General features: G+C 55.0%; 1 protein-coding gene across 3 annotated transcripts in view; it reads left to right on the top strand.

The window, feature by feature from the left end:
- Positions 1 to 19,170, top strand: part of PRIMA1 (proline rich membrane anchor 1) — a 63,832-nt gene extending 44,662 nt beyond the window's left edge. For 2 of the 3 annotated variants that reach the window (XM_027120424.1, XM_027120422.1), the window contains exons 4-5: positions 2,226 to 2,355; positions 15,973 to 19,170. In XM_027120424.1, coding sequence (XP_026976225.1) covers positions 2,226 to 2,355; positions 15,973 to 16,075 — 233 coding nt within the window. In that variant the 3' untranslated portion in view covers positions 16,076 to 19,170. Of the gene's footprint in view, positions 1 to 2,225; positions 2,356 to 12,206; positions 13,325 to 15,972 lie in introns of those variants that run through there. The other variant, XM_027120423.1, reaches the window with a different exon arrangement.
- The last annotated feature ends 3,740 nt before the right edge of the window (positions 19,171 to 22,910 follow it).

Raw genomic sequence — 22,910 nt, 5'->3', positions numbered from 1 at the left:
ACTGGGCTGAGAGCAGCCGTGTGGCTCAGTGACATCCTGTTCCAGTCATTTCTTAGGATGCTTTTCTGAATCTGCTTGGTCTCTGTGTGGATCTGAGCTCCACCTCTGGGGACCTTGCACCTGTTAATGGGGCTTTAGCACCTGTTCCCTGGGAAGCACATAAAGGCTTCCTGGATCTCCTAATCCAGATGCAACAATGCCACAATTTGATAACAGTTTGGTAACCTGTAACCACTCCCTTCTCTCCATCTTTCCTTGTTCCCAACAGGAGTATACAAGAGTACAAGCACTTGGGGAAAACAGCACGGCAATTCCTTACAAAGTTAATCATACACAAACCACAGGATCCAGTGATCCCATTCCTAGGTGTATATCCGAGAGAAACAGGAACACATGTCCATATCAAGAAAGTATGTCTATACCATGTGCGCAAATGTTTATAGGAGCTTTGTTCACAAAAGTCAAAACCCGGAAACAGCCTAGGTGTCCATCAGCAGGTGACCAGGATAAACAAATTGCGGTATATACATACAATGGAATACATCTCAGCTATAAAAGGAAGCAGTTACTGAAATATGCAGCGATGTGGGTGAATCACAAAACCACTGCTATACAAAGGAAGCAAACAAAAATACACACGGCATGATTCCATTTATGTGGATTTCAAGAACAAGCAAATCTAATCTGTGACTTTAGAAAGCAAAACAGGGTTTTGCTGGTTGCCAGCAGGGTAGGGATTGATTAGAAGGAGGCACAGGGAAGCTTTCTGGGGTGATGGAAATATTCTATGTCATGATAAGAGGTGTGGCTTACACTGGTGGACGCATTTGTCAAAGCTGATCAGATGGTACACTTAGGATGGGTGCATTTCATTATATGTAAATTACACCTTGATGATTATAACAATAACAACATCATCAATAATAGTAATTTAATAATGAAGCCACCCATGGTGTCCTTTGGGAAATCTGTCACTATTCCCTGTTACTATTCCCTGTCATTTTCCTTTGGGAAATCTGTCACTGTTGTACCCTTCGAGGTGCCTATTATTATTATTATTTTTTTTTTTTTTTTTGCGGTACGCGGGCCTCTCATTGTTGTGGCCTCTCCCGTTGCGGAGCACAGGCTCCGGACGCGCAGGCTCAGCGGCCATGGCTCACGGGCCCAGCCGCTCCGCGGCATGTGGGATCCTCCCGGACCGGGGCACGAACCCGTGTCCCCTGCATCGGCAGGCGGACTCCCAACCACTGCACCACCAGGGAGGCCCTCGAGGTGCCTATTATTAAGTCTGGGGCATAGTTTTGATTCTTTTGCATATATTCACGTCTTGAAGAACTGCCCCAAACTAGTAATGTCTGTATGTCTGTCTGTCCATCTGTCCTCCCTTACAAGCCCCCTGTCTCTTTCCCTCCCTCCCTCTCCCTTTTTCTCTCTCTCTTTCCCTCACTTCCATTCCTTTTGCAATTCCAGGCAATTCTTTCCAGTTGGGTCTAGGTCTTCCAGAGCCTCTGGGATAGGCTGTGTGATGTCTCTGCTTTTCTCGGAGCCGAGTAAACCGGCTCTGTTGCAAGCCTCATCTACACCCGTGTGTGGGTCCACCCACACAGCTCACGCCAAGGGGGAGGACAGGTTCACCCCAAGGACCCCACGGACTGAGTAACGACAAGGGTGTCCTGCAGCACCCACGTCATATGCTTTCCAAATTGTGGCCACCCTGTGCAGGCTGAGACAGCTGCGGAAACCCACCACATGGACCAACCCAAGAAGGGAGAAAATTTGCCTCTTGCAAAAAATTAGCTTACGAAACGGACGTTGACAGGCCTCCCTTTCTCTCCCCCGCCCATCGTGCTCTGCGGGCCCTGCTCGTCACCCTCACCTTCAGAGGAAGCAGATTTAATGTCCCAACTGAGAGAATGAGATGTTCTGTTACTTTTCATGGGAAATTAAACCCGACCCTGCTGTCAGTTAGCTCATGCCAAGGGAGGATGGATGGCCCCGGGTGCGGTGCTTGACCCCAGCTCGGAGCACGTTGCCTGGCTGGAGGCCAACCATGATGTCACCTGCCGCTGGGCGGGGGTGGGGACAGCAGGACAGGTTGGAGAGCCTTCATCTGGGTGATGGATGGCGGTGAGACCAGCCTTGGTGTCACCCGCAACGTTCCAGCTCTGATGCCGGCTGGGACCCACTCATCCAGGGGAGACTCAGGCTGCTCCCGTCTCTTTCAGCTCCCAACGCTACCTCGTGTCCCACTGAGGAAAGCTGGTGGTCGGGGCCGGTGATCATCATCGCGGTCTGTTGTGCCTCCCTGGTGTTTCTCACTGTGCTTGTCATCATTTGCTACAAAGCCATAAAGAGGTGAGTGCTCACCCAGCTCTGAGCCCAGAGGGGAGCCCAGCTGGGCTCAGGAGTCCTCTGCCCACCCCCATTCTGTTTTTGGTTGTTTTTTAATAATAAAAATTGTTACACGTTTAATAAGCAGAAAGAATGTACAGTGAACGCCCATCTACCTTCACCCCGATTCAGCAGTTACCAAGATCTGGCTAATATTTACTCTCTTTCCTTTTCTTTGTACCTTTTTCTTTGCTGAAGTATTTAAAGTTGATCTCAGATATTATGCCCCTGTCCTTTTAGGGGGTTCAGCGAGCAATTTGATGAGCGCCAATTATATGTCAGGCTCGATGCGGTATAAAGCTCCCCTATCCGTAAGTCGCAGGCCCTGCTGTGAAGAGCTCTCTCCAGGCCTGGGAGCATGGAAGTAATCCTTGCAGGGTGGGTGATGGAGCGGCTGGAGGGGGTGCCATGCTGGTTTGGAGTGGGAACTGGGTTTGGGAGTCCGATCTAAATTCAGACTCCAGTTCAAGCTGTGTGACCAGGAGGAAATCAGCTCTCTGGCCCTCAGTTTCCCTATTGGTAAAATGGGAGTCAAGAATAACGGTCTTACCCTGGGGAACGGTGAGATGCCTTCTGTGAATGGCCTGCATAATATGTATACTCTGCAGTGCCTGGCATACAGTACATGCTCACCAAGTACTGCACCAACTTTCACTGTTTCCATAGTCAAAGACAGAGGAAGAAGGCTGACAGAGGAGGGAGCGAGGTTCTCTTGGGAGGAGAGGTAGTGATGCCTCAGAGAAGGTTTTCCGTGAATGTGCCACCTCAGCTGGGTTTTGAAGGATGAATAGGAGTGTTCCAGCAGGATCATGAATGATCCAAACAGCAAATTATCTTTCAATAACACTCTCCGTCATTTCTGTTAACTACCATCTCACTTGAGTTGGGGTGTGCAGCTCAATATGGTTATTGTTGGGGCCTGAGGAGGTTTGAGGTGTGTCCAGGGCCCTAAGTACTGCAGAATAGGCCACGGTGTGACACCCCCTGCACTTACAATACAGTAGCTCTGGCTATGTCCTTTGATTTCCAGTTCTTAGCCTCCTCCAAAAAAATGGCCTCCCTGGCCTTGGGGGATGTTAGGGGAAGATAAAATCAAAAGACAAACAATAATGTTGCAAAATGCCAGCGGGCCACAGGGATTGTTAATATGTTTTTAAGAAAGTTTAAAAAAAATTCCCTAAGGCCCAAAGTTAGAGGATCTATTCTGAGCAATCATAAGACCAAAGTTATTTAACTTTACCCTTTTAGTCGTTGTTCTGTGTGATTTCACTTTAATGATTCAAAAGCAGAAAGAGTAAAATATCAAAAGTCTTAACATGCATATGGTCAGGGCTGCATCAGGCCAACAGCCTGGGAGTGTCCTGGTGACCAGGCAGGAAAGGCAGAAGGCATGGGAACTCTGATGGGGAGGAAACAGCATTTGAGCTGAGAGCCTGCTGCAGCGGGAGGACGATTTTAAGAAGCAGAGCAGGGGAGGCATTCCAGGCACCAGGAAGCCCCTGTGACGGGGCAGATGAGGCTGGAGGGAACCCTGAGCCCGACAGCGGAGGCGTCTGTCCCACCAGGCGGAGCTGCTGGCCCGTGATTCAGTAGACACAGGGAGCTACTGAAGGTTCTGGGGGAACAGTGTGCAAGTTCTCTGGGGCACTGCCAGAGAACGGGGCAGCAGTCCCCTCAAGGACCCTCCTTCCCCCAGAGACAGGCTGCAGCATCTTTTTAATAAGCTCAGGCACTTCCAAAAGATACGGGTTCGCTTCTGCCTCTCTCTCTCTGCCCCAAACTCTCCTGAAGAAATGGGCTACCTGCTCCAAGGGCAGGAGGGCAGGGCGAACCGATCAGAAGAAGCTGACGGTCACAGCTCCGCACCGTGGCGTTTCGGCCAGCGGTGGCCTTGTTTCGGCGGAGCGGCGGCCCTCACAGGTGTGTGGAGGCCCCGCCCTCACCGCCCTTGGAGCAACCGGAGGGGCCTCCCGTCTCCTTCCGCTGGCTCTGGGCTCTTGGTTCCCGGGTCTGTCAGCCTCCTGGAAAGGCAGAGAACTCACCCCCCAGACGGCTCAGTGGATCCCTTCCATGGTGTGGCTGGGACTCCTTCCCGGAGGGTGGGCGGGGCTTCCTCCCAGGGGTGTGGGCGGGGCTTCCTCCAGGGGGTGTGGGCAGGTCCACCGAGCGGTGGAATTCGTGAAGCATTTCAGGACTAAAAGCGGTGGGAGCTCTTAGCACCCCTAGGACAACGGAAATAATACAAGGGGGAACCTAGAGAGCCCGGAGACTCGAAAGAAGGGCTAATCAGCAGGACCTGTGGTTGGAACTGCGGGAGATGCAGCCCCAAAACAGCAGGTGGGGGGAGAAAACTCCCCACCCTTTCTTTCTCCAGGCTCCCAGGTCTCCTGGAGGTGCCTCCCATTGGCCAAACCCAAGAAACAGAGGAGCCCAGGAGATACTGCATAGGTGTCAGCCTCCCGGGCCCACGTAGTAAACGGAGCACAGTCCCTTTTCTGCCCCAGCGCCCACATCAGCAACCTCCTCTGGGTGAAGACCCAGCCCTCTGCCGTCCAGACCCTCACAGTCCAGAGAGGGCATCCCTGGCGCAGGAGGACAGATAATCAGTGACAGGAGGGGCTGCTACTCACGGTCAGTGGGGGCAGAAATAGAGGCCAGTTCTCCCAGAAGCCTCCTGGAAGGAAGCTTGACCTGGGGAAGGTGGGTTGGGGGAGGAGCAGCAGAAGTTACGCCCGGTGTAGGAGAGCAAATGCCCCCTCCCGGCTCCCCCCGTTGACCCTGTAAGAGATAGCCTGTCGCAGGCAGCTGTCTGTGCATTTCTCTCCCGAGTAAATGGAAGATTTCTTGCTCACAGTCAATTCTTTTTGGTTAATAATTCATCTGAAACATGCCTTTTCTCTCAGGAAACAAAAGCATTGCATGTCGCTATAAAACCATTAAAAGGAAAATTCAGTGATAGACCCTGCTTTCTTAAAAAAAACACTGTCACAGCCTGGAGTCCTAGGGGAGGATTTCCAAGAGATCTTTGTGAATGGCCACAACACAGCCTTTTGGAGGCAGATTGCTGGGAGGATGGTTCTAGGATCAGCTGGGATGGGAAGGAGATGATTCTGGAGATGCCAGCTCGGCTTGGCATGTGGGTTGTGGCCGCAGGGATGAGAGAGACGGGGTGGGGGGGCAGATGCAGAAGGAGCACCCCCATGGTGCCCTCACTGGGCATTGACCTCGATGGGAGGTGGGGTCTACTTAGCACGTTCCACACACAGACTCAGTGACTCAAACGTCATCCTGTGACTCAACTAATGTTCCCAAGGTCCCAGCTCTGTGCTGGGAGGTAAGGTGCTCAAGGCATCCAGGTTGGGAGATCCCAGAGGAAGGGGCGCCTCACCTAGACCTGGGGGCTTGAGAAGTTTTTTGGAAGGAGATGGGCATCCTGTGTGTTAGTCAGTGGGACTAACACGTACAGTGGCCCCCAAGTCCCCTGTCAATAACCCAAATTCTGGAGGGTTCCCAGCCGTGGGGAGCCCACGCGGTCTGCATTTCAGTAGCTCCTTGCTCTGAGCTTGCTGTGACCACGGGATGGTCAGGCCCCAGAGCCCTTGGGCGTTCTGGACCTCGTGCTCCATCCAGGCCGCTTCCCCACCCCAGGCCTGGCATGTACCCGTCATCAGACAACAGGACAGCCTGGAGCTGTTAAAAGAACCCAGAACTGGGAGTCAAGACCCCCGCGTTCTGTTCCCAGCCCCAGCCCAGCTCAGTGGGTATCACTGCCCTCATCTTCAAAGTGAGGGTCCCTCAAGCCTCTCTCCGGTTCCCTGAGCCTTTGTTTCTCTGTCCTGGCATGGCAGGCAGACCACTGCCACTAGGTCCTTCCACCGCCCAGACGTGTAAATACTGGGCCAGGGGCCAGGGCTGTGCTTGGCCTGGGCGCTTTGGTGGTGGGTGCTTCAGGCACAGCCCCTGTCTTCACTGCACACATCCCTAGGGGGAGAAGTGGGTGTTAATCAGATTGCCCCCCCAAAGGACCGGGAATTACAATGGGAGAGGACTGCCTGCAGGGGAGACCAAGGCTCTGTGAGCAGGGACGACAGAAGAACCTCTTGGTCCAGGGCGGGACAAGGACCTCAGACAAGCCGGAGTCAGCGAGAGGCATGGAGATCAAGCTCCAAGGTGTGGGGTGCCCAGTGCCTGGGTAGGAGGGCCAGGTGGCACCCCACAGGCCTGTGGGCCCTCAAGAGTGAGGTCGTTCTCCTAGGTGGGTTTGCAGCTTCTCTGCCGGCCACACCCTTCATGCAGACGCCTGCATTGCAGAGATGGCCTCACCCCTCCCAGCCCCCTCCCTTGAGCTACCCCCACTCCCAAGGCACAGGAAGAACACCTTGCTTCCTTTGCTGGTGCATGGCACGGGTCTTTCACCCTCTGCCACCGATTTGCCATTAAGCCACTTGACAACCATTTCCTTCTAATTTACAGGGTATTGGCTGAAAGACCAATAAAAGGCTGCAGAACAGTTTGGCCGATCCTGCAGGCTGCTAATAGCAGACAATAAGCAAGCATGCTGCTCCCTGGGAGTACGCTGCGGTGTGCACACGTGTGCCTGAGAGTGCCTGGGCACCCGCATCATTGCTGGGCTCCCATGCACATCAGCTTTTCGTGGTTGAGTTGCTTCCAGGAGAACAGACACTTTTGAACACCCAAGTCTCCTTGATGGGCCTTAGAACCCACTGACCGGCATAGGCTGCTCAGTGAGCCAGTGCTGGACCACACATATTTATCGAGCACCTACTATGTGCTGGGACCTAGACTAGATGTCAGGGATGTAGCGATAAACAAGACTGGGTCCCTGCCCGCCCCCTCCTTCTGGGGGAAGCAGATCAAACATACACACACTGGCAAATTAATAAATGAAGTGCTTTAAAAGACTGAGTGCTATGAAGAGGAAAAAAGAGAGCCTCGGGGTAATGAGGGAGAGGAAGAGAAGGGGGTGGGAGAGGTGCTTCCACTACCCCAAGTGTCAGGAGTGCCGTGCGTGCCTCTTGAGGCGGCTTTATGGTTAGAAAGTATGCTTAGGGCTTTGAATGTTCATTATCACTTTTTAATTTAATTTTTATTTTTATTAAAGCAACACATGCACATAGTTAAAAATGTCAAATGAGTCACAGCCTATTAAGAAAACCAGCAGCCCCCTGATTGTCCCTCTTTCACCCCAAATCTCATTCATAAGAGGCAAGCACTTTTTTTTTTTTTTTTTTGGCTGTGTTGGGTCTTCGTTTCTGTGCGAGGGCTTTCTCTAGTTGTGGCAAGCGGGGGCCTCTCTTCATTGCGGTGCGCGGGCCTTTCACTGTCGTGGCCTCTCTTGTTGAGGGGCACAGGCTCCACACGCGCAGGCTCAGTAGTTGTGGCTCACGGGCCTAGTTGCTCCGCGGCATGTGGGATCTTCCCAGACCAGGGCTCGAACCCGTGTCCCCTGCATTGGCAGGCAGATTCTCAACCACTGCGCCACCAGGGAAGCCCGAGGCAACCACTTTTGGGTGTTCGTTGTTCCTTCTGGTATTTCTCTGCATATTCTAAGTGATGTGGATACTCTATTTACCTTTTCTTTCAATCTGAAACATTATCAATTGACTTTTCACTATAGCAGACACAAGGTTCAGGACCCTAACACTACCCACAGACGTACAAAGCACTTCCCCGCTTCCCATCCACTTCCTACAGGTGTCTCCTGTGAGAGGTTCAGTGACTAGCCAGTGTCTCCCTTAGTAAGTGATAATGTAAACATTGATCCCAGCTGAGTGAACTATGATTCGTTTCCTTCCCTGGAGTGAGCAATGCCTCTTCCCAATATGGTCAAATACATCAGGTGATCAATCTGTCAGTTCCATGTTTGTCTTGGAGAATCCGTCCTCCTCTGCAGGTGGATGGTAGCTCTCTGGGCTTGATGCACAGCTGTTGCATTCTCCAGCAGCCTTCCAAGCTCCCCTCTGGGAACTTGCTGCCCTCAGCTCTCTCCCTCTCCTTCTCCCACTCCAGTTCTTTATTTCTTTAGCTTGACTCCATCGTGGAATTTGTCCTAGATCTTTCCTGAATCATAGACTCGAGAGCGAGTCAGTTTAGTGAAGTTAGTTTTCTTTTTAGAATTGACGTGCTTTCTGGAGCTTTGGGATGGCCCAGAAGAGGGTTAGCTCTTACTGAGTGTGTGGCAAGTCAAGAAGACCTGGTTCCCAGGCAGCTGGAATGCCATGGAGGAGGGCAAAGGAGATTCCTGTGATGTCTGAGCCACAATAAACCTCCGTGGTCGTAGGAGGAAGCTGAGACCTGGATGGGGACGAGACGTGGCTCAGGTCACAGAGGGGTCCAGCCCTCGTCTCACATTCTTTGAGGATGCAGGGAGTTGCCCTCCTGGCTTCCAGCTGAGTCCTTACTGCTCACTCAGGACCCACCTCAAACACACCTCCTCGGACATGGCGCCCTGGGCTGGGGTAGATCTTTCTTCCCCACCAAGTGCTAGAGTTGTAGCTCTCCCTGGATTTACATTTCTGCTTTCTGCTTTAGGTCGGTTAATGTTGGTGTTTGCATGTGCATGTGCTCGTGCACGAGTGCGTGAGTGACTGTGCACACGCACGCACACGCACACAACAGGCACATTAGACGGGGGAGTGGTCGTCCTGTCTCACTCATCTCCCCTCTCTCCTCCACAGCGCCTGGCACACGCCTGGCACGTGGTACTCTTCCATGACTTCCTGTGGTGCGAATGGAGGCTTGTTTGTACAGACTTGCCAGAGTCTGCCTTTAAAAATGACAAACTCTATGTACAATTTCAGTAAACTTAGTCGTTTTGTTCCTCTCCCTCTGGGTGAGTGAAGTAGGATCTGCTCTTAGAGTGAATAATGTGTGCACGGTTTTAATGCCTGGCCTCACCCCTTCATCAGCTTCCTGACCGTCTGCCATGTCTGCCCCCTCCCGCCAAGCCCCTTCCCGGTACCCAAGATCCAGTGCTCGCACACTGACTCAGCAGCCCCCTGTCACGCCCGAAGAGGCCTGGCCTCCCTGCCACGCGCACATGACACACTCTCAGACTGAGACTGCCTCAGAGGAGGCAGGCCCTGCCATCAGCCGCCTCCCCTTCCACCCCAGAGGACACGCCCAGCAGCCCAGCCCTCTCTTCCCTGGCCTCTGCTGAGCTGCCTAGTCAGAGTCAGAGCAGGGGCCAGAGGAAGACCGGGTGGGCTGGGTCCAGGATTCGGAACAGGAGTGGAACCTCTTCATCCAGCCTCAATTTGCCGTGAACTTCCAGGAGCAAGAAATTCACCTCGAATCCATCTTGCATCCCTGGGGTCTTGAGCCTGAGGTTATCTTTTGCACCAACACCTCTTGGGACAGGTGGGGGCCTAATGCAGTGATTGGGTGCTTGAGACCCAGCCTTTCCCATCTGCCACTTCTATAGCAGTGCTGCTCCCCCCAGGCCCCCAAATCCAGCCTCTCTGGCTGGAATTTGAGACTCTCATGTCCGGCTGTACCGTGAATTAAGTTTAAAGTAGTACGCTCCAGGGAGGGACCCTTTGGGCATCGGTGTTGAGCACAGATGCATGGCTGTGCTCAGAAACCGTCTGACTTCCTTTGGGACCTGGGCTGGATTCAGAGAGCTGATTCCAGTGCTTTGCGGCAGGAGCAAGACTCAACCGTCTAACTCCTGGGCCAGCACTCCTTCCCCTGAGCCACGCTGCCATCCTCTCGGCTGTCCCAGTGGTGGGACCAACACACAGATTTCTTCTGATCCCAGATGCCACAGGATCTCTCATTATTTTTACCATCACCACACCTCTCCCTCCAAGAAGAGACTGGGCCCAGAAGGGGCTGGGGCGCAGGGTGTCCTGACCTGCCCTGGGCTGGGATACTTACTTGGGCTTATTTGTGCTTCTCCCCCGCCCCATAGGGGTCCACATGCTGTGGCGGGTGATGGAGTCCCATCCTGGCGGTAGGAGGCGGGCTGTAGGGACCAGCTGCTCTGTCTGCCCGGGATCCTCGGGTCAGGAGCCCTGTGGGGTGCACCAGCGGATGGGAGACTCAGACGGGTCCCTGCTTCTTAGGCCTTCTTTTGTCACCAGGAAGCTCCATCCTCCCTGAACTCGTCTCTCCAGACATTGGGACAAGGCCATGGGGCAGGGTGAGGGGTAGACAGGAATCCCCGATATGAGGAGTCCTCTGATGGCTCCCACTGCACTCAGAATAAGATCCAGATGCCTGGTCCTGCCAGCCAGGTCCCGAGGAGGTCATGAGTCCCAGAGCCTCCCCAGTGCCATCCTTCGACTTGCTCAGCAGATGTGGCCGAGCAAGGAAGCCCTGGTGGTTGGTGGGGGGACGGTGAGCACAGGGGACGCGACTGGAGTGCGAGGTTCCCCAGCCACGTGCCTGGCTCGCCGTCCCCTGGTGGTGGCGGAGGGTGCGGGGCGGGAATGGGGCTGCTGCTCCTCACGGTCAGGGACGCCCTCTGTGGCCCAGAAAGGCTTTTCTTTGGCTTCTTGACGAGGTTTGGAGAAATCTGCGGTCTACAGAGGCGTCTCATGGTAGAACCCTGTGTGTGTGTGTGTGTGTGTGTGTGTGTGTGATATGTGTGCATGTGTGTGTATATGTGTGTGTAGTGTGTGTATGTATGTGGGGGCGTGTATGAGTGTATATGTGTGCATGCGTGTGTGGGTTTGTGTATTGTGTGTGCATGTGTGTGTGATGTGTGTAGTGTGGTGTGTGTGTGTCTGAGCATGTGTGTGTGATATACRTGTGCATGTGTGTGTAGTATGTATGTATGGGTGTGRCGGGCATGTATGAGTGTATTGTGTGCATGTATGTGTGGGTTTGTGTATTGTGTGTGCATGTGTGTGTGATGTGTGTAGTGTGTGTGATATACGTGTGCATGTATGTGTGTAGTATGTATGTATGGGTGTGGCGGGCATGTATGAGTGTATATGTGTGCATGCATGTGGGGGTTTGTGTATTGTGTGTGCATATGGGTGGGTGTGTGATGTACGTGCAGTGTGGTATGTGTGTGTGCATGTGTGTAGTGTGGTATGTGTGTATGAGCATGTGTGTGTGTAGTATGTGTATGTATGGCTGTGTGTGGGCGTGTATGAGTGTATATGTGTGCATGTATGTGTGGGTTTGTGTATTGTGTGTGTGATGTGTGTAGTGTGGTGTGTGTGTGTGAGCATGTGTGTGTGATATACGTGTGCATGTATGTGTGTGTATGTGTGTATGGGTGTGGTGGGCATGTATGAGTGTATTGTGTGCATGTATGTGGGGGGTTGTGTATTGTGTGTGCATATGGGTGTGTGTGTGATGTACGTGCAGTGTGGTGTGTGTGGGTACATGTGTGCGTAGGTATGTGTGTGTGCGTCAGGAGTGGGCTGTGGGGAGGATGAATGCCTTTGGAAGAGGGGGTCTGAGACCGCTAACCTCACTTCGCTGAGAATGACCCTCCGTGGGGTGCGTGAGACAAGAAACCAGCCGACAGCCTCCCTCTCGAGCCCTCAGAGCTGTTCTTCGCTTCCAGTTACCCCCAGAGCAGGGGCTGCGGGTGGGGCCCGTGGCAGCCTCGCCAGCGTTGACCGAGAGGGCGCCGCCCTGCCCAGGCTGGACCAGCCGCTGTTCTGCAGGCAGTGAGGCATCGGCGCCGCCCTCCAAGCAGAGAACGGGGGGCCCCCTGTGCACCAGGCCGGGGTGGGGTGGGCGTGGGGTCTCAAGGTGGGAGACCTCACCCTCCGACAGCTGGGAGTCGGGCACAGAGCCAAGGAAGCGCTCACTTCCCTTTCTCTTGGTTTTAGGAACCAGGCCATGTAGGCAGCCGTTTGCGCCCATCTCTTCCCACACAGACCGGGTGGAAAGGCCTTTCTTTGGTTTAGCGGGACCTCCCCGGCTGGCTCACGGAGGGGCCCGGCTGGGTCCGCACAAGCCTCCCTAGCACTTCAGGAGCCCTGCAGGGCGCACACTAGGTGGGAAGTCTGTGCGGACTGGAGACCACTGGCTGCTCCCCGCTGACCCCTTTCCAGCCGCAGTACTGAGAGCTAACACACACTTGTGGAGCTCTTACTGTATGCCAGATGCTCATCCAGGGGCTTGACACGCATTAACGTATTTAATCCTCCCCACGGGCCTGTGAAATGGACACCATTATTGTGCCCATTTTATAGACCAGGAAACTGAGGCCTAGAGCGGTTAAGTGGCTTGCCCAAGGTCACACAGCTAGAAAGTGGTGGAGCTGGGTTTACTGAGCCTGATTCTTCCTCCCAGCACTTCTGCAGCGTCACCCTGAAGAGCCGTCCTTAGAGAGAAGACGTAGATGGGGTTCAAGGCAGAGGCTTGTCCTGCCGTAGGTAAAACTCCAGGTTCCACCGGGCTCCAGTGAACCCCGGAAGGGCTTCAGGACTGGGCTGCCCAGGGAGCAGAGTGGATGGGGGCTCAGCTCCAGTGGGGAGGGGGGCAGACCAAGTTCACTTCTCAGAAAAGCCCTTGGGACAGCTACTTCTCCCCTCAGCGCACCCAGGCTCTGGGACTGCTCCTGAGGCAGTGTTGCGCCAGCCAAGTGTTGCCTTCTTTGCCGGGTGGAGCCCCTGCCGAGACCCCCTTTCCTGTCTGGGAAGCTGGCTGAGTCACTGAGAAGGCCCTGGAGCTCTCTCCTGGCCCTGCCCCCAGTGTCCCTCCAGCCACTCCCTCTGAGCCACCGTTGCCCCCAAGGCCCCGGGAATGCAAAGGGGTCTCCCAGCCAGCAGCCTGCGTTAGCAATGTCTCCTCTCCTCCTGACAGAAGGAATCCTGCTCAGTTCCTACCTACTCCCTGAAAAGGGCAGGAAGGGCTTCCCTGGTGGCGCAGTGGTTGAGAGTCCGCCTGCCGATGCAGGGGACATGGGTTCGTGCCCCGTTCCGGGAAGATCCCACATGCCGCGGAGCGGCTGGGCCCATGAGCCATGGCCGCTGAGCCTGCACATCCGGAGCCTCTGCAACGGGAGAGGCCACAACAGTGAGAGGCCCACATACGGCAAAAAAAAAAAAGACAGGAACTCTGTGCCCTCCAGGCTTTGTCCATTTCCCTGTGAGTTCCAGGACCCCTTCATCTCTTCATTATCCACCCCGCTTTTTTTTTTTTTTTGGCTGTGCCACGAAGCATATGGGATCTTAATTCCCTGTCCAGAGATCAAACCCGTGCCCCCTGCAGTGGAAGCGCAGAGTCTTAACCACTGGACCACCAGGGAAGTTCCTCATTATCCACCCTTGAAGGCCCTTAAGGCTCATCTCCCCTGCCCTGGACCCATTGCAGCTGAGTTTTCAGACCTAGCCCAAGAGTGAATATTTATTAGGGAGAAAAACAGAAAAATCTTTGGGCCCAGAGATTTTTGCCTCTATTTTCTGGAACCCTGATTCTGATGAAATCCCTCTATATTAATGATAAATTTAGGAATCTCACTTAAGTCCATCGGTGGCCTCATGTTAGGGGCAACAAAGGATCCTACTGTAAGAATATGCATCCCCACACCCGATTTTCCAGGCTGGGTAAAACTCCCTGAGTCAGAAATCAAGCCCACCCAGCGAGGTCAGAGCTGCTTGAGGCCCCTGGAAAGGGGTGGGTGGGACAGGAGGAAAGGTAAAGGAGACGGAGGGAGAAAGGCGCAGGGGAGAGGTCAACTCAGAGTCCGTCATTTCCAGAAGCCCATCACAAACACGGCAGCTTGTCTGAGCCCTTTCTGAATTCCAGAAAGTGCCTGTGAGCATGTACATAAATGGGGTGTTCAGACCCTAGAACATAGCATGCGCTGGGTTAAAGCAAAATGCGACAGGCTTCTGGGGGGACTTGAGAACCCTGGGGAATCTCCAAGAGGAGGACGGAGGAGGGCCTTCCTAAGGTGACTGGACCACAGAGCCCTTTTGGCAGGGGGCGGGGGGGGGGAAATGCCTGCTTTATCATCAGTAGCAGCAGGATGCTGATTCAGCAGAAAGATGTCTGGACCAGGACATGGTAGTGGGTGGTGTTCCAGGTCCCACCACAAACTAGCTGGGAGGTCCTTGGGCAAGTCACAGCTCTCCCTAAGCCTCAGCTGCCCCATGAAATGAATCCCATAACTTCAGGCCTATCTTCTTCAGGGGACCGTTGTGAGAGGGGACAACCACAGGGGACATGTGATAACCATGTCACCTCTGAACAGGCTTGGTAGTCCCACCCCATGAAACTACTGATAAGCTGCTCACAGACCCTCCCTCCCCTAAACTAATCACCAAGGCCCTTATCCCACAGGCATCAAACAGTCTCCACCTACCAGGCCTTCTCCTGATGGGTTTGGGGAGGCTCTGAGGACATTTGAGAAGGCAGATGCAATCAGTCCCTAGGCTTTCAACCATGACCGCAAGAGTTCAACTTAGACAACACACAAAGCCAGTTCAGGCGCAGCCCCAGCGTTATTGGGGATACAGGAGGTGTCTGAGCTGCTGCCTCATGGGCCTCAGATCCACCCAAGAGACAGCAGGATTGTGGCATGGGGTCGGGCTACGCAGCATGTATGGCATGGACCTGTTGGGAGGCTGTGGCCACTCAGGCCTGGGGCTGGGGGCCGAAGCCCTCCTGAGCCATGCAAGAGAGGAGGTGGGATTTGAGCCAGGCCAGAAAGCAGTGCTGTGAATTCAGAGTCTCAGCGGAGTGGGCACGAGCCTTCTCAAAGCCATCCTCCCAGCCTTCCCGATGCCCTGCGTTTGTAAGACGAATGGCTCCTGGGGTTAAAGGGCCTCTGGAGTGAGTTTCAAATGGCTCGATGTGAAGTGTTTGAGAACCACTGGGGTGCACTAGTTTAGTCTGGACATTCACCATCACCACAACCACCACCGTTACCATCTCTACCGTCATCATTATTACCACTACCTTCAACTGTACCACCATTACTATTACCACTGTCATCATCGCCATCACCACCACCATGACCACCACTCTCATCACCACCATCAACTCCACCAGGACCTCCACCCCCATTACTATTACCACCATTTCCACCCACCATCACTACCACCTTTACCATCAGTGCCACCACCCCTGTCATCACCATCACCGCCTCCACCACCATTACCACCATTACCGCCATCCACTTCATCACATTTTCCACCTGCCTTTGATCACACAGAGATAAGATTATAAAGTCCAACTACTGGCACCTCTCCTCTCTTAACCGTCTGCACCCCAAATATTCATCGTCATGTCTGTTGGCTCATAATCAAAGAGACCAACCAAAGCCTGATATCATACTAGGCTGAGCATACATTCTGGTTTGTCCAGAACAGTTCCAAATCCTGCCTGTTGTCCCTGCTTCATTATTCACGGCTCCCCTCTTTCACTGTCAGCTACGTTTGCATGACATTATATTGTCTCCCTAGTTTAAGACCACATCCCACTTCTGATTGAGTCCCACGAAGATTAGCACCCCAAGGATGCTGACCTGGAACAGAGCCTGGCGGGAAAACTAGGAGGGTGAGATACCCCTCGCCAGGCTTCGATAACTAATGGATACCCCTGCCTCCCCCTCCCTTGCCTTCCCGCTGCTGCACCGGCCCCCAGGAAACCCCTGAGAAAAGAGGAAAACGGCACCGGTGTTGCTGAGTATCCCATGACCTCCTCGCACAGCAACAAAGGGGTGGACGTGAACAGCGCCGTGGTGTGAGTCTGCAGGCCCTGGGCCGCTGGCCAGAGGGGCACCTCGGCGGCACTAGTGGACACAGGAAAGCAGGTGGACACGAGCTGACACTGGGCTTGTCGGGACTTCATTGCCTTGCAGGACTCGAGCCTCCCGAAGGAGAAACCATACTCTGCCCAGCCTTGCCCCCTGGTCAGTCCGTGGGCAGGGGCAGCGGACACCATGCTGAGCCAGGCTCACCTGCGTGCAGCACCCGGGGCAGCGCTGCCACCCGCGGCCCCGTCTCTTCCTTGTCTTGCGTTTGATCCGTTGACTGTCTCCGGGCTGCTGCCTAAAGCACACGCTCTGAGAAGGCAGGGAGTCTGTCTGCTGGGGCGGGGAGGCATCCCCCTTTAGCCAAAAGGAAACCTCTCCTCCTCCCCAGGAAGCCCGCCTGCTTCTTCCTTGACCAAGCTGTGCCCAGCAGAAGCCATGGGCGCATCTAGGAGACGTCCCCGTTCAAAGGTGCTTCCCACACATCTGTCCGCCGCCCCGTCTGCAGCTGTCTCAGTCTTCAGGGCCTGCCTTCTCCCTCCCGTCCCCACCGACGCCTGGGGCCCCTGTCTGCTGACCCCCTGCCACGGAGGGCCGTGAGCCCAGCCTACAGAGTCCCCTCCGGACCCAGCAGAGGGGCCCATTCACACCCCGGGGTGGAGTCTGGCCGTCCAGGGAAAAACGACTCACTGAACCTCAGGCCCGGGGCCTGGGAGGGGCAGGGGCCACTACGCCTGTCCTCAGGTTCATTCCCCCACCTGACCCTCAGAGGAACCAACGCTTCCATGTGAGCCAGGCCCTGCCTTTCCCCCGGCAGAGGCCGCCACTTGTGCCAAACCCACCGCCGGCCCTCTGGGCTGGGCCCACCCTGCCTGGCGCTGGGGCCCCTGATGCTCCCCTGAGGCCTGGTACCCAGACCCTTCCCTGAGAGTCTCCAGGCCTCCCGTCACCCAGAAGGAAGCAGTGTTCTTCCTGTGGCTTGCTTTGAATGTCTTTTATGTTCTAAAAGCGCTGAACCCTCCAGAGTGGTTGGTAGATGAAGGGAAGAAAAGGAGATGTGAGGAGAGGGACCCTCCAGGCCTGGTGACCCCCATCTACTGGCCCGGTGACCCCCATCAGCCAGCCTCTTTGGCAGTCGGCCACCTGCCCCGTGGGCACATTGCTAGGCCCTTGGAGACAGCAGCCTTGTGGTTCTGCACAGCCCATGCGCTGGGAGAACACGCCCTGCGGTTCCCTCACTGCCCACACACCTGCTGAGAAGGGACCCGACCCAGCCAGCGACTCCACTGGCTGGCTATGTAGGGACTTAGCCTGGGGACCCTGACCGCCTCCTAAGCCATCAGTGTCGTTCTCTGGGGGGTGTTTGGGCCACAGGTGAGACTTTCCCATCCAGGGGAGACTGATAGACTGAAAACCAGTCCCCATTTGGGCTGAACCTTGAAACATCCATTGTCCAGGAGCCCTGGTGCCCACGGAGTTGTCTGTGGGCCGAGCGCAGGGAAAAAGGTGAGTGTGCTGTGACCCTGACCAGGTCCTGCTCCCAGGTCAGCGGGTACAGGCTGAGGACAGGTCCAGGGCAGACTCTCCCAGAAAGGATTTTTCCTGCTTTTCCATTTTCCCCGTGCGTTGAGGCCTGAGTGTGGGTGCGGATTGGATTTTGCTCACCCTGTGCACCTTAGCACAGGGCCACCTGTGGCCTGCATCCCTGGTGAGCACGTGACAGTACTCACGGTTCATGCCCTCCGGTTCCCAAGGATGCAGACCTGGGTGACAAGCGGGCCAGAGGCTGTGGGTCCTCAGCGGGGCACACCCCACCCCAGCGCACTTCCCCCGCTGCCTGCAGCCTCCTGCTGAGTCCCCCCTGATCCCTGAACAGATACCCAGGCAGGACCCCAGCCCTAAGCACACGCCATCCTGGGTTCGGAAGTGATAGGAGGGCACCTTCAGGCAGAGGGAAGGATCCGAGCTAAGGGATCGTGGAGTGCTGGACAGCCAGTCTCGGGGGGACCCCGAGGCGGGCAGGTCACAGCCCGGCTTTTGCACAAACCGACTGGTCCACCTTCCCCAACCTGAGCTTAAATTTAGGAGGCCCGGATTTTGCAATTAGCCTAATCCTCCAGCCCCGGCGAGGTTCCCCACGAGGAACCCCAGTGGACCATCCATCCATCACTCTGGGGCCAGTATCCCCTTCCCTGCAGACACACAGCCAGGGCTCCATGAAAAGCTAACGTTTGTGCGTAAATTCCCCCAAATTGGGTGTGTCAAATCTCCTCTCGCCAGTTAGTGAAAACTAAGAGAAGGGCCCAGTTTTTAAAAGAGAATTCACTTGAGAACAAACCCAGAACCGGCCATCTGGAAGACAGCTCTCACGGGTGCAGGGGGAGAGCCCCACTGGATTTTCAGCTTAAGCAACAGAAGCAACAATAAAACTACCCCAGCCTGGTGTTTGAGCTTAGAACTTTAATTTAAGGAGTGTATCTGCAGCCCCTAAACACGGACCAATCCTCAGACTAGTCTGAGCTTTCGAGAACGAAATGCACATTCCTTCTCTGCATATTCTCAAATAGGTATTTTTCAACCGTCTCCTAGTTGAGCCCAACTTTCGAGTGGCATATAGATCTCCCAGCGTTTTCAGGTGTTCCTTAGACGCTTCTAAAGCCAGTTTTAGAAGAAAGACTAATAGCTGTAAAAATATAGACATATATATTATATATAGTTATATATATATATTTAAAGAGATATCTATATCTATATCTAATTACTGTACTCTCTGAATCTGTACAAAGTATGATTTAAACAGCCCAGGTAGTGTGAGATATCCAATGCATGAATGTAAATACCCTGAGACCTGCCTTCCTAACCGTGTGCCAAGAGTACCCGGGAAGATGGCTCTTATTCCCAGGAGTTCTGTCTCAATGGACAAATACACGCATCGGTGCCGTCTTGCCCACCAACAAGCCACTGATGTCGACTCTGTGCTGAGATGTTGCACAGGAAGCAGGACCGGCAGCGCTGGGTGTGGGCTCCGTGTTACTTACGACGAAGAAAGCATCATGCCTTTTTATTTTCAATAAAAATATACTTATAAAGATGGCTGTCAGCTGTCCTTTGTGGCGCAGTGGGGAAGGAGAGAGCGGACTGAGTGTGGTGGTGTGGTCCTTCCCTGAGGCCCTGCTATAGACCCAGGTACCTTGGGTACCTGGCTGGCCGTGGTACTTTGCTTGCCTGGTTTCTATATGGTTTTATCGTAATGCCCCGAGGCTGGCATTTGTGGGCATTCCAAAGTACCAAGCCCCTCCGTCAGCCCCAACCCGGCCACATTGATTCTTGACTCAAGTGAGAGGAGAGTGTCCAACCATCCTAGTTCGCCTGGGACTGGGGGGTTTTCCTAAAATATGGAACGTTCAGAGCTGAAACGGGAAAAGTGCCTGGCGGACTGGATGAGCCAGTCGCTCTAATTTGACAAGTGCTCACGGGAATCATGGGGGCCAGGGATCCGCGGGCCACGCTGGAGGGGAGACGGGTTACTTCTGTGGCCAGTGACGGGCCTCCTACTATATCTACCCCCAGGTCTAGACCTCGGCCCCCAGGGTCAGTCTGCAGCTGCTCAGATCACTGTGGTGTGGCCTACCCTGCGCCCCCAAGCAGAGGGACCCCAGCCCCACCAGGAGCAGCCCTCTTTCCCTGTGGTTTTGGAGAGAAGAGGCTCCTGTCTGATGGGCCAGGCAGGATGGAGAAAGAAAACAGTTGCCCCTGCAGCATCATCGTTTTTATCTGAGGAGTGAGGAAACAGTTTGGAGACGGAGTGACAGCCAAGGTCACGCAGACACAGGAAACGGGTGGGACTGGGGTTTGCACCCAGACTTGGGTGTCTTCAGCATGCAGCCACTGGACACGGCTGAGGGGGACCCAACCCAGACTGTCTCCCCACAGTTGGGGTGCTGCTGGACCCCATCACCTCTACCTGGGTTCCCCACGGCTTCAGAGTCAGCTCCGTGGAGGCAATTGGGAGGCCCCTGTGTGCCCGGAGTTGGGGGCCTGGAATTTCTCCAAGCTGACAGCCCAGGGGGACGTTGGCTCAGTGCAGCAGCTCTGGAGGAAAGGGCCTGTGTCTCAGGCATCTGGGGTCAGGGCAGCGGAGGGGAGCCGTGGAAGTCCCTGCTGAGAGCCAGGAGGCTGTCATCCCAGTGGCACAACCCCCAACCTCCACCTGGGATTCCACGAGCTGTCATTTCCCGAAACTTGACACGTGTCCTGGCAGACAGTAGGCGCACGGTGGGTGGTGGCCACCATTGCTGTCACTGTCACTGCTGTCATTAATAAAAGGCTGCCACCCAGGCCACAGGGAGAGCTCCTCCGCCCACTGGCCACTTACCCGGGTCCCCTGTTGGGGGCTGGTGAAGATTCGGTGGGGCACGTCCGGCCTCGCTCCCGAGCACCCCAGCCTGGCCAAACTCACAGCAGCAACGCCCAAGGCCAGCAGGGCGTGTGGCAGGGAGCACCAGGCCTGGGTGTGAGGCTCTGCTGACCCCTGCAGGTGCCCGGCGGGCAGGAAGCAGCACCAGCCTAGGAGAGGACAGGTGCTGGGGAGCCGTCAGCCCAGAGCGGCAGAGTGCCCCCGCCCCTTCCCATCTCCACCCCGCCTTTCTGGGGCTTTTGGTCACGCTTCCAGCTCCAGACGGAGACCAACACGGCAAACAACGGCGGGTGCTCCGGCCGCCTGCCAGCCCCGTGCCCACCCGTGAGCCTCGCCCCTCGTGCTCGGGGTCCTGCTGCCGCCACCCAGGTGTGGGACACGGTGAGATCCACAGATGACTGGGATGGCCGCACGGAGCTGTGCTGGAATGACTGCCCCTGCCAGTGGGGGGCGGCTCTTCCTCCTTGCTTCCCTCAGACACCGCACTGAGACTCACCCTGTGTGACATCTCGGGAGACGGTCCTGTGAGGTGGAGGGAGCAGCGGCACGTGGTTCCCGGTGCGGCCTCGCTGCGGCCTCATCTTTGGCCATGCCCACCCACCCCACCTGCCTAGGGACCGGCCCCACTGGACCTCCACTTCCTTCCTCCACCCTCCCCTGCCACCCACCCCCGCCCAGGAGGGAGCCATTAAGCTCCCTCCTCCCTCTTCCCAAAGTAGCTGTCAGGAAAGCGCCTGAAAACTTCCTTGACATAGTAGTTTTGATGCCCTGTCTCCTGTTTCCATCCCTGGCACAAACAGTGCCACCAATCCAAACTCCAGGTGCCGCTGTGACTGCCCTTATCCAGCACATCTGACCCCTCGGGCCACCCCTCCTTCCCATCCTCTGCTGGGGAGCGGCTCTCCCAAAAGTACATCCTCAGGCTCCTGACTTCAGCTGTCAATCATTTGCTCAGTCATTCCCCAAATACTTACAGAGCATCTGATACGTGGCAGGCAGCACACTGGACACTGGGGTTCAGCTTCCCCGATGCTTGAGGTCCCAGCTCGTCCCTGCCCTCAAATCCGGCGGGTCCCGCCCTGGCCCTCCAATCGGCTGTCCAGTCCCACCTCCGCTGTCCCAACCCCCAGCGCTGGTCCCACACCCCACTTTCCCCAAACTCTGCCTCATTCCATCTAGCCTCTGTCTGCCCACAGGAACTTCCTCAAACCTACCCCGCTGACGGCTAGGGACCGCTCCCTGGCCACGGTCTCTGGCCTGGCTGCCCTTCCCTGGGCCATCCCACACCGCTCACCGCAGCGCCACTCCACGCGCACACCTCCCCGTCTGCAGGTTTCGGGCTCCCCTCCCCCACCCCTTGGCCTGGCTGCATGGCCACATCTGATGTGCTGTGCAGATCCTCTCAGAAGCTGCCTCTTCCCTGACCACATGGACCAAAAGCCCACGGGTGCACAGAGCCCAGTGATTTCTACCTTCTCTGGACAGCACAGACAGCCCTGCGTGCACAGCTCTCATGTCTGCCCTCTCCCGTGGACAGTTCCAGAAGCTTTCTCCTCTCTTGTGTGAACCTGTCACCCCCTGGAGAGCTTGCATCCACTCCTACCCTAGGTGTTGATCATGCTGTGTCCTGGGGATTCAGAGAAACAGGAGAGGGCCCCACCCCCAGGAGCAGTTTGGTGGTGGCGATGCAAACAGACAGTGACACCGGTGTGGAGATGGAGGGACACCCAGGGTCGACTTCCCAGCACTTCACATACATCATCTCTTTTAATGCTTCCTGCAAGCCTAGGACGATGTAGATCATCCCTATTTCACGGAAGAGTAAACTGAGGTTCAGAGAGGTTCAGAGGGGTTCAGCGGCTCACCAAGGGTCAAAAAAGCAGTAAATGGCAGAGCCGAAATTCAGACCCAGTTCTGTGTGGCTATAAGTTCCAGGCCCTTCCAACCCAGACAGGCCCTCAGATTTCAAATGGTCCATCCCAGCTAGATTTACACCCGATTATCTTCCCAGCCCACGAAAAGCAAACAGGACACTCAGCGTCCCCAGCCCCTGGAAGCTGGAGTCAGGGATTCATGGATCTAACATGAATCAATTTTTGTGATTTATTTTTTTTTTAACCGAAGTATAGTTGGTTTACCACGTTGTGTTAATTTCTGCTGTACAGCAAAGTGATTCAGTTCTACATATATATACATCCTTTTTTAAAAAATATTCTTTTCCATTATGGTTTATCATAGGATATTGAACATAGTTCTCTGTGCTATACAGTAGGACCTTGTTTTTTATCCATTCTAGATATAAAAGCTTCCATCTGCTAACCCCAAACTCCCACTCCATCCCTCCCCCAACCCCCTCCCCCTTGGCAACCACGAGTCTGTTCTCTATGTCCATGATTCTGTTTCTGTTTCACA

The sequence above is a fragment of the Aethalodelphis obliquidens genome, unplaced genomic scaffold (assembly GCF_003676395.1).
Source record: "Aethalodelphis obliquidens isolate GAN/ISIS:26980383/991018 unplaced genomic scaffold, ASM367639v1 scaffold21, whole genome shotgun sequence".
Classification (NCBI taxonomy): Eukaryota; Metazoa; Chordata; class Mammalia; order Artiodactyla; family Delphinidae; genus Aethalodelphis; species Aethalodelphis obliquidens.
This window is presented reverse-complemented; position numbering and strand designations above follow the sequence as displayed.